Source organism: Pelodiscus sinensis, chromosome 27 (assembly GCF_052426305.1).
Source record: "Pelodiscus sinensis isolate ZL-2025 chromosome 27, ASM5242630v1, whole genome shotgun sequence".
NCBI lineage: Eukaryota > Metazoa > Chordata > Testudines > Trionychidae > Pelodiscus > Pelodiscus sinensis.
This window is the reverse complement of record NC_143078.1, coordinates 18,730,356-18,744,356: the sequence shown is the minus strand read 5'-3', so window position 1 is coordinate 18,744,356 and position 14,001 is coordinate 18,730,356. Positions and strand designations below refer to the sequence as shown.

Genomic DNA, 14,001 nt, shown 5'->3' with positions numbered 1-14,001 from the left:
CTTCCTCCCTCACCTAGGAAACAAGCCCTTTAGCAAAGCAGTGTCTAAACCTGGCCCTGAGGACTGTTCCCTTTTGGGTTGGGCACAGACTTCTTGGCTCCTGAGTGAGCATGTGCGATATTTAGAGACGCTCAGGTCAAAGATTGGAAGTGGTATGCAAGCAGCCTTCTGGTCCGCCTGTGAGGTGGGTCAGTAGTTATCCCTATTTCATGGAGGGGAAACTGAGTCATGGTACATGCCCTGAACCAGACAAGTCTCACACCTAGGAATAGAACCCAGGAGCAGAAATCCTCCAGTCATCTCCTGTTTTACAGGGGCTTGTGTGTAGCTGAGTGTGACCTGGCTTGCTGGCAGCAGCAGGACACAATATCCTTTGCTTTTCTCTTCATGTTCCCTAGATCCTGGATGATGGGGGAGACCTGACTCACTGGGTTTATAAGAAATATCCCAACGTGTTTAAGAAGATCCGCGGCATTGTGGAGGAGAGTGTGACTGGTGTGCACAGGTAACGGACCCAGGGACAGCCATGAATCGAACCTCTGTCACTGCTCTTTTGCTTGCTACAGGCGGCTGCTGTTCTCCATGGCAGCTGGATGGGACTAGCAGTCAGTGAGTCGGTGTACTTTTTCTGGCCATGCGAGGGAAGGCCTTCAGGGTTCCCTGACCCTTACTGTTTACACATGTGCTCCGATTGCTTCCAGGAAGTGACAGAAGCTTGTGAAGGGCTGAGTATCTAATTACATGATTTAATTTGTCAGTCACTTCCTCTGCTGTGTGTCTGGCTCTGTCTTGCACCTCTCTTGAGCGGCTTGTGGAGCTACATGTTCTGTGGCAGTTTGCCTTCTGGGTAGCCAGCTTTCCACTCCCTAGTGCTAGGCTAGGAGGCTACAGGGGTGCCGTCTTTCTGTGGGGCATGGTATTAATTCGGCTCGCCTTGGCTTTGCTGTGACAGATCTCTAGAGTGTTTAATGGAACAGGTTCTGAAGTGTCCTTTCTCCCTGCAGACTGTACCAGTTGTCCAAGGCTGGGAAACTGTGTGTCCCGGCCATGAATGTCAATGACTCTGTGACCAAACAGAAATTCGATAACCTATACTGTTGCAGGGAGTCCATCTTGGACGGGTGAGTCTGATCCTTCAGGATGTCTGGCCATTGAGGAGATCTGAGGGTGCGGAGGCCTTCCTTTAATTCATGTCTTTCTCTGGCTGCCATGGCATTTAAATCCAACTCCGGTGTGCCCTAGCCGAATGTTGCAGCGTCCAGCCACGTGATCAGCTGTCACTTAGAGCAGCCGGCATGGAGCATTGCCTCTGTCTGGAAAGCTCTGAGACTGACTAATCCCAACACAGGTCTGTTTCTATCCTGCAGCCTAAAGAGGACCACAGATGTGATGTTTGGAGGGAAGCAAGTGGTGGTGTGTGGCTATGGGGAGGTGAGTTCCCAGTATGAACACCAAGTTGTGTTGCTTTGATTCTGCGTCTCTTCCCTGAAGCATGGTCAGGACCATCCTTTCCCCAGGTTCATTATCCATCTGACTAGCAACAGCCTCTTACCCTTGCTAAGGATAGAAGAGCTCATATGTAGTAGAAGGGAAGAGTGCCTCTCTAGACTGTTTGCCCTATGTCTGTGCCTGGCTGGCTGCTGATCCTGGAGGGAATTGTTTTCCGGCATTGGAAGATAGAAGCCCACCTTGTCAAGTGCTCATGCAGGAAAACCTGGCTACATACTGCTGATCTGTTTCCCAGCTTGCTTCGAAATTTGTCTGAATTGTTCTGTTTCAACACAGTTGTTGCTGGTACCGCTCTGAATGGCCATGCCATGTGTACTGCAGTGTCAGAGCCCTCAGGGTGATCACAGCTGGAGCCTTGGTGAATGGAGCTCTGCTATACTCTTGGCTTTATAAAGCAGGCAGATAGAATGAGGCAGTTCTCTTGCTGCATGCTTTGAAACTCCCTGGTGCCTGTAAAACTCCTGGACTTACATTTATCTTGATTGTAAAACCTAAAAGAGACAGCACAAATCAGGGACCTGACCCCTTCCCCCGTTTGCAGGCTGTCTGTGTGTGTTTACCTTACCAGCTGTGTCCAGTACAGTTGAGACCCTGGCGGTAGCAGTAAATGCTCTTCTCCCCAGGAACATGCGTACTAATTTGTTTATACACCGAAGGAACCAAAACTTTGCCCAACCAAAAGGCTGTGTTGGCAATCTGCCAAGGGCTCCAAGGGTTCGCCTGTCTGCTCCGAGCAAGCTACAGCATTGCATGCTGGGATCCGTAGTCCCAACTGGGCTGCTTTGCCATACTAAATATGAGATGCCTGAGGCTGAACTGTAGAGCCACACTGACTACCCCATCTGTGCTAAATAAAGATATGGGGTCTGTGACAAAGCTGTTGCACACCCTTGTTCTCCTTAAAGTGCATGTGGAAGTTAGTCCAGGCCCAGGTCTCCATTTCCTTGGTTTAAAAGCAGTTAGCTGTGATCTCTGCTCGCTGGCTTCCATGGCTGAATGCAGTCACTTCAGAGCCTTGGACCTGCTGGATGTTAGGCGCAGGCCACGAAGGCCAGCTGCTGATCTTGGAATGACCCTTCTGGGAGGAAGAGCTGGGCTGGGAGGGGCCAAGTGCCTGTTGCCATGTATGTTGTAGAGCTGATACGGATGCTTCTGCCCTGGAGTTAGTTGGACCTGAGCCTTGGCGTTGCAGACGTGTGCAGTGACCTCGCTCCCTGTGTAAGCAGACGGGTGCGGGTCCTTTGGCACGGCTTGTCTGTGGGGTCCCGCTGGAGCCATGTCTGGAGGCTCGTCTCTGTGTTGCAGGTTGGAAAGGGGTGCTGTGCAGCTCTGAAAGCCCTTGGAGCCATAGTCAACATCACCGAGATTGACCCCATCTGTGCTCTCCAAGCCTGGTAAGAGCTGAAGTGTTCAACACTGCTGAGGGAGCCCCTGCTCCTCGCGAGGGCTCCTGCCCGTTGAGCTTCACGTCTCAGCCCTCAGCCCTGCCCGGGCCCACGCCGAGTCTCATACACACGTCTCTCAGCGACTTTCCCTCACTTGTGCTGCCACTGGGCTCCTGGATCTGTGGCCCAAGAGAGCCAGCAGGATTTGGAGACCCTAGGAGCCTTAAAAGAATGGTGCAGGGCTCCATGCTCCATTGGGTGCCGGCCTCTAGGTTGCTTTCTGTTGCTGGGATCCATAGCCAGGTGCTTTCCTACAGGCTCCTACCCACACTGCCTATCGTGTACGTGCTGCACTCGGGCTGCGGGTGGGGAGCCTGCTACTCAGCCATTGTTTGGTCAGAATAGCCGGCTGCATCCTGCCTGGCTTCCCCTCTCCAGGCCATGCTGTGGTAGGCAGGCGGGGCTGCTCCGGTTCATCTTCTCATGCCCCCTTTTCCCTTTGCCAGCATGGACGGCTTCCGAGTGGTGAAACTCAACGAAGTGGTCCGCCAGGTGGATGTGGTCATAACTTGCACAGGTACAGTGATGGTGTGGGAGGGGACTGTGGCTGAGGCTTGCTTCAGGCTCCCTGGAACTGATCCTGGGCTCCTGTACTTGGGGCAGGACTCTAGGGTTTCCCTGCTCCACGTTCGTCAGAGAGCAGGTGATGGGCCTGGGCCTGTGCCTGTGCATGGAGCAGGTACTGATTCCTGTGCTTGGACCCCTCAGTCGCCATGTTACCCAGGCAACCTGAGCCATACAACTTGTGACCTTGGGCTCCCTCAAGTCCCTGCTCTCTGTGGGGAGCTAGAGCAGTTCCTAGCCTGCGAGGGGAGCCAAGCTGGAAGGCAGCTGAGGGAAAATCAAATCCACTGCTGTGTCGGTGTCAAAATGTGAGCTCCACCTGCCGGCCTCGGTGGGTCAAGGGGAGTCGGTCTCCACGGGAAGGGGGAGATTGTGACTCAGGAGTGCACATTTTTCTTGCCCTTTTGGGTTCTTTTTGCTACTGGGTGACCTCACAGCCACTTATGGGAGCTCACTTTGGAGTGCCACAGCCGTGGCCTTCTGATCAACAAGAAGCATAGCTCCTCTGTTGCCAAGCCCTCCAGCCAGCTGTGAATGTGGGCTGAGTGCACCAGCCAGCGGCGGTCTGGCGGAGACTGAACCTTGTGCCAGGCTTTGGGCAGAAATCTTCAGTGCCCGCCAGGGTGAAGAGAGGGATCGGTAGGCACGAGTTAGTTGTTTGGGTTTCTAGTCACGTCCCCTCTCTCGGTAGGAAACAAGAACGTGGTGACCAGGGAGCACTTGGACCGAATGAAGAACAGCTGCATTGTGTGTAACATGGGCCATTCCAACACGGAAATCGATGTGGTGAGATTCTGCTGCTTACATGTCCCATCAGCCTTTGCAGCAGTGAGGCCCTGGGTCCTGTAGCCTCAGGCTGCTACCAGTTGCTTTCCACTGGGCCCCTTGGGTCACAGGTAAATGACTCCTGCATGTGTGTCTCCCACAGACCAGTCTCCGCACCCCAGAGCTGACCTGGGAGCGCGTCCGCTCACAGGTGGACCATGTTATCTGGCCAGATGGCAAGCGGGTGGTCCTGCTGGCTGAGGTACGGTTTGAAGTCAGGCTGCAGAAGAGCATCTGTGCTAAGCACCTCCTTGCTGCAGGGGCTCCTGGGGCTGTTGCTATCCCAGGAGATACTGTGGGCATTGGTGTGAGTTGGGAGATAGCTCCAGAGCATAACTACAGAGCACCCTGTTGGGCTGGGAAGCCGGGGGGAAGTTCCTGGAGTCTGGTTTCTTGGTTGGACTGTCTCAGGGGGGCTAAGGAACCAATTCTAACCCCTGCTCTCAGCACCAGTTACCAGCTGCCTTTCCCCTGCCCTGCATGCTAGCCAGACCAATTGCTGTCTTGGCTGGGAAGGACCCAGTGTCTACAAAACACTGCATGTCTCCTTCCTTTCCAGCTTCTCACGCCCGCCTCCCTGGGCACACCACCGGCCCTGCAGTGGGGGAGGGTCTCTCCCTTTGTCAGGGCCACACTGCATGTCTGTCCTTTAGCTGAGGACAGGAACTCGTGGGAAGCGGGGCACTGCGCCTTCTCAAATAGCCGGGCCTGGCCCGGCCCAGGCAGTGAGACTGGAGATGGTGTGTGGACCCCTGAGGGTGGGAAGTATTGAGGCTGGTTTGGCTCCAACTAGTAACCTGACTAAATGGGTGAATCTGAAGCATTGGGAGGGACAAAATTCACCCCGTTTTCCGAACACGTAAGCTGTCACCGGTGTCATGAGTTCAGTGTCTTTCTGTTGCCATTGTAGGGTCGTCTTCTCAATCTGAGCTGCTCAACAGTTCCCACCTTTGTTCTGTCCATCACAGCCACCACTCAGGTATGTGACTGGAGCCGTTCAGTCCTCGGCTCAAGGCTCGCCTGTCTTGCCTCGCACTGTACTTTGAGGGGAGGTTGGACGTCACCATTGAGCAGCAGGAGATGCTTTCTGTAGCTCAGGATTTCAGCCGCGTGAGTTTGCAGTGTACAGCTTTGGAGCAACTTCTCTTGGGATAAAAAAATTCTCTACTCTGTTTTGGCTCGAAGATCAAAATGATTTAAACCCTCCTCGGTAACAATGTTACCTCACATGGAGAGCTGTCCTCACCGCCCTTCACATTTCTTGGCCGGTGGCTGTCTCTGGAAACAGCATTGTAAAGAAATACAGCGCTGCGCTGCAAATTGTGTTCAGCACTGGCTACGAGTTCTGCTCTGTGCCATGCAAAGTCAAGGCTGTCCTTGCTATAATCTGAGAGAGATGCAGGAAGTATGATACACTGGGAAATCTGGAGCTGGAAGGCCCTTAAACTTGTTCTAAACTGAACTCTCTAGCTCTGGGCATTGCGGAAGGGAGTTTCTGGGGATTGTTTCCCTTGACAGGGAGTTATTTTCATGCCAATTGGAACGTGTTACAGTATCAGCACTTTGGACCAGCTGCTGCTCCACCAAGTTACATCAAGGGAGAGCTGGCCATTTCTCTTGAGAGAGGACACTGCCAGGTTAAAATGAATGTCTGTTAAACACAAATTCCCTTGCCTGTGACTGAGGACCACTGTAGATTTTCACAGAAGATGATTTTATCTTTGATTGGCTTTTCTGTGTGTCCAAGGGTTATGTTTTGCCCTCACATCCAGCTGGAGCACTGAAAAGATGCTGGTCAGATTCTCTGTGGCTCTCTAGTGCCAGGGTCCTATGGTATTTGAGTCGCATGACCAGGAGGCAAGGTTATCTTCAGAATGGAAACATTTCTTGTAATGGGTTTTATCAGTGAGGAGACCCAGGACCCATTGTCTTGCATTGCAGGTGGGCTGTTCTGGTGTGTTAATTGCCATCAGTGTCAATCTCCACATGCATACCATGGTCTGGCCTCTGGCAGGCTTCTCCCTGCCCCCCACACTGCTGAGTTCTGCTCTGGTGCCTGATTTACCCTTCCTGGTCTCCACAGGCTCTAGCCCTGATTGAGCTCTACAATGCTCCCGAGGGACGATACAAGCAAGATGTGTACCTGCTGCCTAAAAAGATGGGTGAGTAAAGGAAGCTCTGGAGCCCCTAGTTGAAGGGGTCTCCAACCAACAGGGCTGTGTGGGATCCAGCCAGGGCCCAGCAAAGCTGTTAGAGAAGCGACAATCTCCCCAGACTCAGCGGAGCTCTCTGGCCCTCCTTTTCTTGCTCCTAGGAGAAACTGAAGCCAACCTGCGGTGTGATTATTCAGAGGGGATTGTAGCAGGCAGGAAGTTTGGGGTGATGTGTATGCACTGTTGGCTGGGTCGTGTAACTGATGTGCTGCCTTTAGCTCTCAAACCTTATCCTGACACCCAAGTGCCAGTGACCATGTGTCTTGCCTAGCAGGGCTTGGAGCGAGAGTCCCTGGCTGATGCTAATGAAGCAGAAGCACAGCTTTGCTCTTCTGACTTGGAGGATCAGCAAGATGCTTTTACTATTGAGGCTGAGACTCGTAACAGTAAAATGTAGGAGAAGCCAGGGTCAGGCTGCCTTTGGTATCCATTCACGCCAGTGGTGGGAGTGAGCCAGCTGCTCTGGGCAGCACAGAATGAACGAGTCACCTCCTGAACGTGCAGTTCAAGCTTGCGCAAGTCCGTTCCACAGTGGCGAGGAGGGGTGTGCTTACCACATGCAACGGTGCCAGAAGGTTCCCCTCAGCAGTACCCCAGGGAAGCCGCCCCTGGAGTGGGGAGCTCCCTGGCACAGTGTAAGGGGTGCTGTGTGCTCCCCCCCACCCTCAGTTCTCTACCAGTGCACCAGTGTCTCCGAACTGCTGTGCTCCAGGCAGCTGCTTTTTTTGTTGAGCAGGCGGTGTCCTGGTGTAGCTAGTTCTCAGTAGTGTTAATTCATGTGAGGGTGGGGCTTAGCCTAAGGTCAGGGCATGGCCCAATCCCCAGGTTTTAAACCATGTTCAGAATGCAAGCGCCCCGCATAGCAGGTACCTGAGGGGGTTGGGCGAGGTGCATGTTAGCCACAAGTGCTGTATTGCACGTCGTTAAGCCTTGCACTATAAAGAAAAAGACACTGGCCTCAAGGCCCTGCTAATGGAGTCTGCTCCTGCCCTGGCGACCAGGTCAGACTCTGGCCCAAGCGCTGCACCGAGCACTCTGGTGCCCTTGTCTGGCCAGCATCGTTCCCCCTCGCAATCCCCAGCACAGGAGGCAAAGCCACCGGCGAGGGAGATGCTCCCCAACAGCCCGCGGGGGTCGGGGTAGAGCCCAGACTCATGCCACCCGTCAGGATTCTGGGGGAGTGGCCGAGCCCTTCCCATCTTGCTCCAGCAGTGCCAAGTAGCCGAGGAAGAGCCGTCGACACCAGAGGCCTTTTCAGGCAGTGCAGGACACATTGACTCTGCAGGGATCAGCTGTTCCCTCTAGGGCTTAGCCCTTGCCCATCTCTGTAGTAGCTGGGGCATCCAGTACCACATTCTGATGTCACTTAATAGCTGCCACCTGTGCGTTGGTTCTGTTAAATGTGCCACCGTGGGCAGGGCCATGACACTCAATCCCCCTGACTTCATCTTTGCTCTTCCCAGATGAATATGTTGCCAGCTTGCACCTGCCTTCCTTTGATGCCCATCTGACAGAGCTAACAGATGATCAAGCAAAATACCTGGGACTCAACAAGAATGGGCCTTTCAAACCCAACTATTACAGGTAATAGCCGTGTGAGAGGGCTGTCTCTTCCCGGGGGAGCAGCATGGGTTGTGCCTCTGATCGCAGTGCCCTGTGGGGGTGTAGATACCTTGCTGCTTGCTGGGGCAGGGTAATACTGTCAACATGGCTGGACGCAGACCAGCTGTTTGCTTAGCCAGCTCTGGGTGGGATGAGAGGCACCCAGGCTGGTGGTAGAGCTGGTGTTTGTCAGGCTTGGGAAAGAATTGCGCTGGCCGCTGGCTGCTCTCCGAAGGTGCCAGTTGTCCCACTGACAGCGTGGATTCTAGTGTCGTACCTGTAGCCTGACTCGGGTCTCTTCTCCTTGTGTTTCAGATACTGATGGACCACAGCCATGAAGGACGGGACCACACAAGACAACTTTAGAGAAATTATTTTTAAAGATCATTTTATTTTGTTTTACTCTTTTCTTTTGGAAAAGAAACCGTTTTTGTTTTTCTTTTAGCAGTCTGATTTTAATGTCACTTCTTTGTCTTACACTTTCAAGTGATCGCGTCTCTCTGTAGGTCTGATCTTGGCAGACACGGTGGGATTTGCTTCCTGCTTGATGGCTGACGCCTGCCTGTGTGGTGTCAGGCTTTCAGTAATGGGAGGAGTTTCCTTTCCTGAGTTGGAAGGGCAATTCATTCCCACAATGGTTTTTACCTTTCCAGTGCACCTTAGTTTTAGTTGGGATCGCTGCAAACACTGAGAGAGGTACTCTGTGTGTTGTTCTCCCCCCCCCCCCCCCCGAACTATCTGCAACTTCTAAATTGCCTTAACGAGCCCAGTTTTTAGCTGCTAGATCAATGCTCCTGTCCCTGCATTGGAGCAGAGTGGCACCTAGTGGCCAGCTGGGGTACAGGTGTGTAACCCCAGCCCAGGTTGCCTATGTGAAGGTGGTTTGGTGCCTGGTAAGGATAAGCCCCGGTCGGGTTTAACTAGTCTATTTTAAGGTGCTGATCTGAGTTTGAAAAGGGATCGCCTACCCATCGGACGCCTCCTCTTTGCCAGGCTTTGGCCACACCTTATTTCACTTCAGACCATTCTCTCTTCTTTTCCGTTCCAGCCCGTTATTTTAAGGGAGCAAGCGTTTCCGAGTGGGCACACCGAGGACTAGTCAGGCAGCTGAGAGTACGCCGCAGCCTGTCCGGCCATGAGCCACCAATGTGAGCTGAGTCCCGTGAACTCCCCCAGGCATTGAGCACAAGTGTGTGGAACACACCTGGCCCTTAACATGCAGAGTGATGATGTAACTGCTCTTCCATGAGCTCCACCAGCAAGTGCTCATGTTGAAATCAAAATTCTCCAGTCGGGACGGCTCTGTAAACCACTGAACTCCACTGGGAGGGGGAATGCCTGGCCAGCTGACAGCTCTCCTCTAAAGCATGAAGCTGCTTTGATCAATCACCTCTTTGTCCCCCAGCCCAGAAGTTGGCAGGTTGTCTTATTTCATCTGGTTCACCTTGTTATGGTCCCACTATGGAAGGTGCGAATGCCCCATGGCTTTCAGCCTCTTCCAGGCTTAATTCAACAAGGGTCACAGCACAAAAATCCAGATTCCAGTTCATTGCTCGACGGCAGGTAAAGGGAAGGAGTTCGAGCTGCAGTGGCCGAACAGCCCAGCTCCAGTCCCTGAGGGTATTTCTGCTGAGTGGACGGCGTCAGTCAAGCATTTCAAAGCCCTGCATGAATGTGCAGGTACAACGACAATTGAGCTGCTGCAGCCAGGCATAGCAAACCCTCTTGACCAAGCCTATGCTCTCGTGCCACCCTCACCCAAGTACAGAGATTCATTCCCAGCACCGCCCCTGAGGAACCCACCTGTATTTGTTTCTTGGTGATCCTGGCTGCTTCCCTCTCTGGAAGTGAACAGCTCCTTGCTGATGGGGTTAAGATTTCATCCTCCAGACTCTTCTTGACAGCCTTGCCCAGCTGATTAATCTTTCTTGCCCTCCTCTCCTGGGTAAACTCTTAGTTTCTGATTGACTCGCTGCTGCATTGGGCTACCAGGTCTGGTTCCCAATGACATTACCAAGTCCACCAGTGCATCCCACTCCTCTTCTCCCCCCCCCCCCCATCACCTGAATTTCCAGCCAGATGCAGCTGGGTTTGGAGTGGTGAGCCAGGATCCTTTGGGGGCCCTGCTCCCCTTTCCTCTTGCTCAGGGAAGAGGACATGGCCAGGAGCATAGAGTTGCTCCCTCTCCATCATTGCTCCAGTCCAGGGGGTTTGCTCCATGCCATGACTCCCTTTGCACTTCCTGCGCGCACAGAAGTTCTAGTATCCCAGAGCAGGCTGGGGTCTCCCACTCAGCCAAACAGAGTACATGTTCTCCTAAATGTTCTCCGTCATGATGGCCCTCTGTTCCGTTTGTCTGAGTGTTAGTGTCACGAGAAATCTTAGCTTAAGGGCTCCATCTCGGTATAAGCCATGTAACTAAAGGACACAACGGAACAATTGGTCTTATGCCTAGAGAAGCCTTGGTTCTGTCAGAGGGAGCATGTTAGCACCAATCCGGGTGGGAAAGGTTTATTTTGTATATGAATGATTTTTAATGAATGCAATATTAATCCTTGCAGATGAGCAATAAATCATTAAAGTCTAATTAAAAATGATTAGAAAACCCCTTCTCTTGCCTGGTGAGATTTTGTTCTACGCTCTAACATGGTAGCCTTCAGATCAGTGATTCAGTTACTGTCCTTTCTGTGGCATAAGAACAGAGCTTAAAATCGACTTAATCATGGCCCATTCAAACAGAGTGCAGCACACCTCACCAAACTGCAGTTGCACACACCTGGTCATGGCCTTGTAGATGCAAGCTTGTTGCCCCCAGATGTAAAAATTGCTCCCTCTGTAGTTGCTAGATTCATGACAACACTGTGGAACTCCTCTCTATGTAGAATACCACTTGAGAGAGGGTCTGTCCTTGGGCTTTGTTATAGTCCTGCAGGAGGATTGTTAAAATCCTATGTATTGGGCTCAGACCATGGCTAGCAAATTAAAACGAACCTCCCACTCCCGCGCGCCTCCCCGCTTCCGGCCCCCCCCGCCCCCCAATTGAATCTGTGGTTTAGCTCTGCCTTGGATTTGCTGCCATGTTGTTTTCTTTTTACCTGGAGTGTCTCTTTAAGATCTTTCTTGAGATGCCTAAAAGGCCAGGGCTTGGCACTCCTGTCACATGGGTGAGGTTTCAGCTGTCGCTTTTGATTAAACCATTGGTGAACAGCCTTCCTGAACTTCCTGGTGATCCTTTCTGCTCTGCTGCTTTCCATAGGTGCAATGTGGCTGAGACACCGAGGGGCATGTCAGCCTCTCCTCTTGGTGCTCTTGGAAGACAACAGGTTCAGAACCTCAGATCTCCCTTTCTCTCTGGTCTTATCATAGAACTGGAAGAGACCTCAGGAGGTCATCAAGTCCAGCCCCCTGCTCTAGGCAGGACCAATTCCAACTAAATCAACCCGGCCAGGGCTTTGTCAAGCCGAGACTTAAAACACCTCTAGGGATGGAGACTCCACTACTTCCCTAGGTAACCCATTCCAGTGCTTCACCACCCTCCTAGGGAAATAGTTTTTCCTAATATCCAACCTGGACCTCTCCTACCAAAACTGGAGCCCATTGCTCCTTGTTCTGCCATCTGTCACTACTGAGAACAGCCTCTCTCCATCCTCTTTGGAACCTCCCTTCAGGAAGTTGAAGGCTGCTCTCAAATCCCCCCTCACTCTTCGCTTCTGCAGACTAAACAGACCCAAGTCCCTCAGCCTCTCCTCATAAGTCATATGCTCCAGCCCCCTAATCATTTTGGTTGCCCTCTGCTGGACCCTCTCCAGTGCGTCCACATCCTTTTTGTAGTGGGGGACCCAGAACTGGACACAATACTCCAGATGCGGCCTCACCAGAGCCGAATAAAGGGGAATAATGACATCTCTGGATCTACTGGCAATGCTCCTCTTAATGCAGCCTAATATGCCATTAGCCTTCTTGGCTACAAGGGCACACTGTTGACTCATCTCCAGCTTCTCCTCCGCTGTAACCCCCAGGTCCTTTTCTGCAGAACTGCTACTTAACTGGTTGGTCCCCAGCCTGTAACAATGCTTGGGATTCTTCCGGCCCAAGGGCAGGACTCTGCACTTGTCCTTGTTGAAACTCATCAGATTTCTTGTGGCCCAATCCTCCAATTTGTCTAAGTCACTCTGTCTTAGTACAAATAGAACAGCTCAAATGAATCTGAGTAACCGATTCCCTGGACAATGTAAGGAGGGGGCAGGGTCCTAGGGAAGAAAAAGTGGGCTAGGTGAGCTGGGTCATGTTGCTGGGCTGAGGGCTCTAGTCCTTAGTGTGCAGTGGGGATAAGGGCTCTGAGCTCTGCGTGGTGCTACAGGTCCAGCACCACCCGCCCCTTTACAGGGACGGGCCCGATCCTCTCGGGGACGCATTACTGCTGCCCTGGCTGAAATCGAAGCAGCGGCGCGTGCTGACTGGCAGGGCCGGGTCCCCTCTGCTCGTGGGGGGGGGGCGCTGACCGGCCGGGTCCCCTCTGCTCGTGGGGGGGGGCCGCTGACCGGCCGGGTCCCCTCTGCTCGGGGGGGGGGGCCGCCGCTGACCGGCCGGGTCCCCTCTGCTCGGGGGGGGGGGCCGCCGCTGACCGGCCGGGTCCCCTCTGCTCGGGGGGGGGGCCGCCGCTGACCGGCCGGGTCCCCTCTGCTCGGGGGGGGGGGCCGCCGCTGACCGGCCGGGTCCCCTCTGCTCGGGGGGGGGGGCCGCCGCTGACCGGCCGGGTCCCCTCTGCTCGGGGGGGGGGGGCGCTGACCGGCCGGGTCCCCTCTGCTCGGAGGGGGGGGGGCCGCTGACCGGCCAGGCCGGTGTAGTGAGCAAAACACTAACTTCTCCGAATTTGCTACTTTGGGTGCACTGAGCATGCGCACCCGAACTGAGCAAACTCAGTGTCCCTCGCTGTAGCCGCTGCCCTCTCTCTGCCCTCACTGCCTCCTCAGATTTGCTTCCTCCTCTTCGGAGGTGTTTAAAATGATGAAGGGGGGCAAATTGCAGGGGTGTGTGTGTCTGGTTCTGAGCATGGGGCAGAAATTTACCGGCTGGAGGCATCAATCTTCTTTTTTTAGCTGCAGAAGAGGGGCGAAATTTGAAAAATCGGAGGGGTGGGGGGTGGTAGCCTTGGTTAACCCCGGGCTGGGGGACACTGCCAGACCCTGTGCACGAACAAAACCCCCTTTTAGGGAGGGGGAGAGGTGGGAACAGTCACCCAGCAGGACAAGCCACCTGATGTCCTTGTAAATATCAGTTTTCCAGGGGCAAAGTCTTTTTTTTTCTTTATTTTCCCTGGACTCTGCCTGTCAGCCCCCGAGCAGGGGGCGGGCTCCTGGGCTTGAGTTCTTAAAGGCACAGGCCTCCCAATTCCTAGACGGTCAATGCTTAGACACCACCGTTCCTCTGTATGTGTACAAGTGTGAAATATTCTACATACAGTTCCTGTCTCAAACTCTGCCTCTCACTTTTTTAGTATTTAATAGTTTTCTCTTTGTTTCTCTATCAGAAGTCACTGCATCTCCTTTCTCTTGTGTACTATGCTGATATGCTAAAGTCCCTCCCATCCACACCCTCTCCTGTACTGCAATCCCCTGACCCATGGCAGATCCCACACCTGTCCCCCAAACTCCCCCTAGCAAGCACCCCTCATGCACCCAAACTCCGTCCCAGATCCTCATCACCAAACATGGGCAAGTATCGGAGGGGTAGCTGTGTTAGTCTGAATATGAAGAATCGTTGAGTCCTGTGGCACTATCTTCAGTTCGTCTATAAGGTGCCACAGGACTCCTCGCCAACATGGCCAAGTGAAATTTTAGTGA

General features: G+C 53.3%; 1 protein-coding gene across 1 annotated transcript in view; it reads left to right on the top strand.

Annotated features, from left to right (window-relative positions):
• AHCYL1 (adenosylhomocysteinase like 1) overlaps positions 1 to 10,768 on the top strand; it is a 37,509-nt gene extending 26,741 nt beyond the window's left edge. The window contains exons 7-17 of the mRNA XM_075916023.2: positions 399 to 505; positions 1,005 to 1,121; positions 1,368 to 1,431; positions 2,815 to 2,903; positions 3,401 to 3,471; positions 4,210 to 4,304; positions 4,447 to 4,545; positions 5,254 to 5,322; positions 6,427 to 6,505; positions 8,020 to 8,140; positions 8,474 to 10,768. Coding sequence (XP_075772138.1) covers positions 399 to 505; positions 1,005 to 1,121; positions 1,368 to 1,431; positions 2,815 to 2,903; positions 3,401 to 3,471; positions 4,210 to 4,304; positions 4,447 to 4,545; positions 5,254 to 5,322; positions 6,427 to 6,505; positions 8,020 to 8,140; positions 8,474 to 8,480 — 918 coding nt within the window. The 3' untranslated portion in view covers positions 8,481 to 10,768. The remainder of the gene's footprint in view (positions 1 to 398; positions 506 to 1,004; positions 1,122 to 1,367; positions 1,432 to 2,814; positions 2,904 to 3,400; positions 3,472 to 4,209; positions 4,305 to 4,446; positions 4,546 to 5,253; positions 5,323 to 6,426; positions 6,506 to 8,019; positions 8,141 to 8,473) is intronic.
• Positions 10,769 to 14,001: the final 3,233 nt, after the last annotated feature.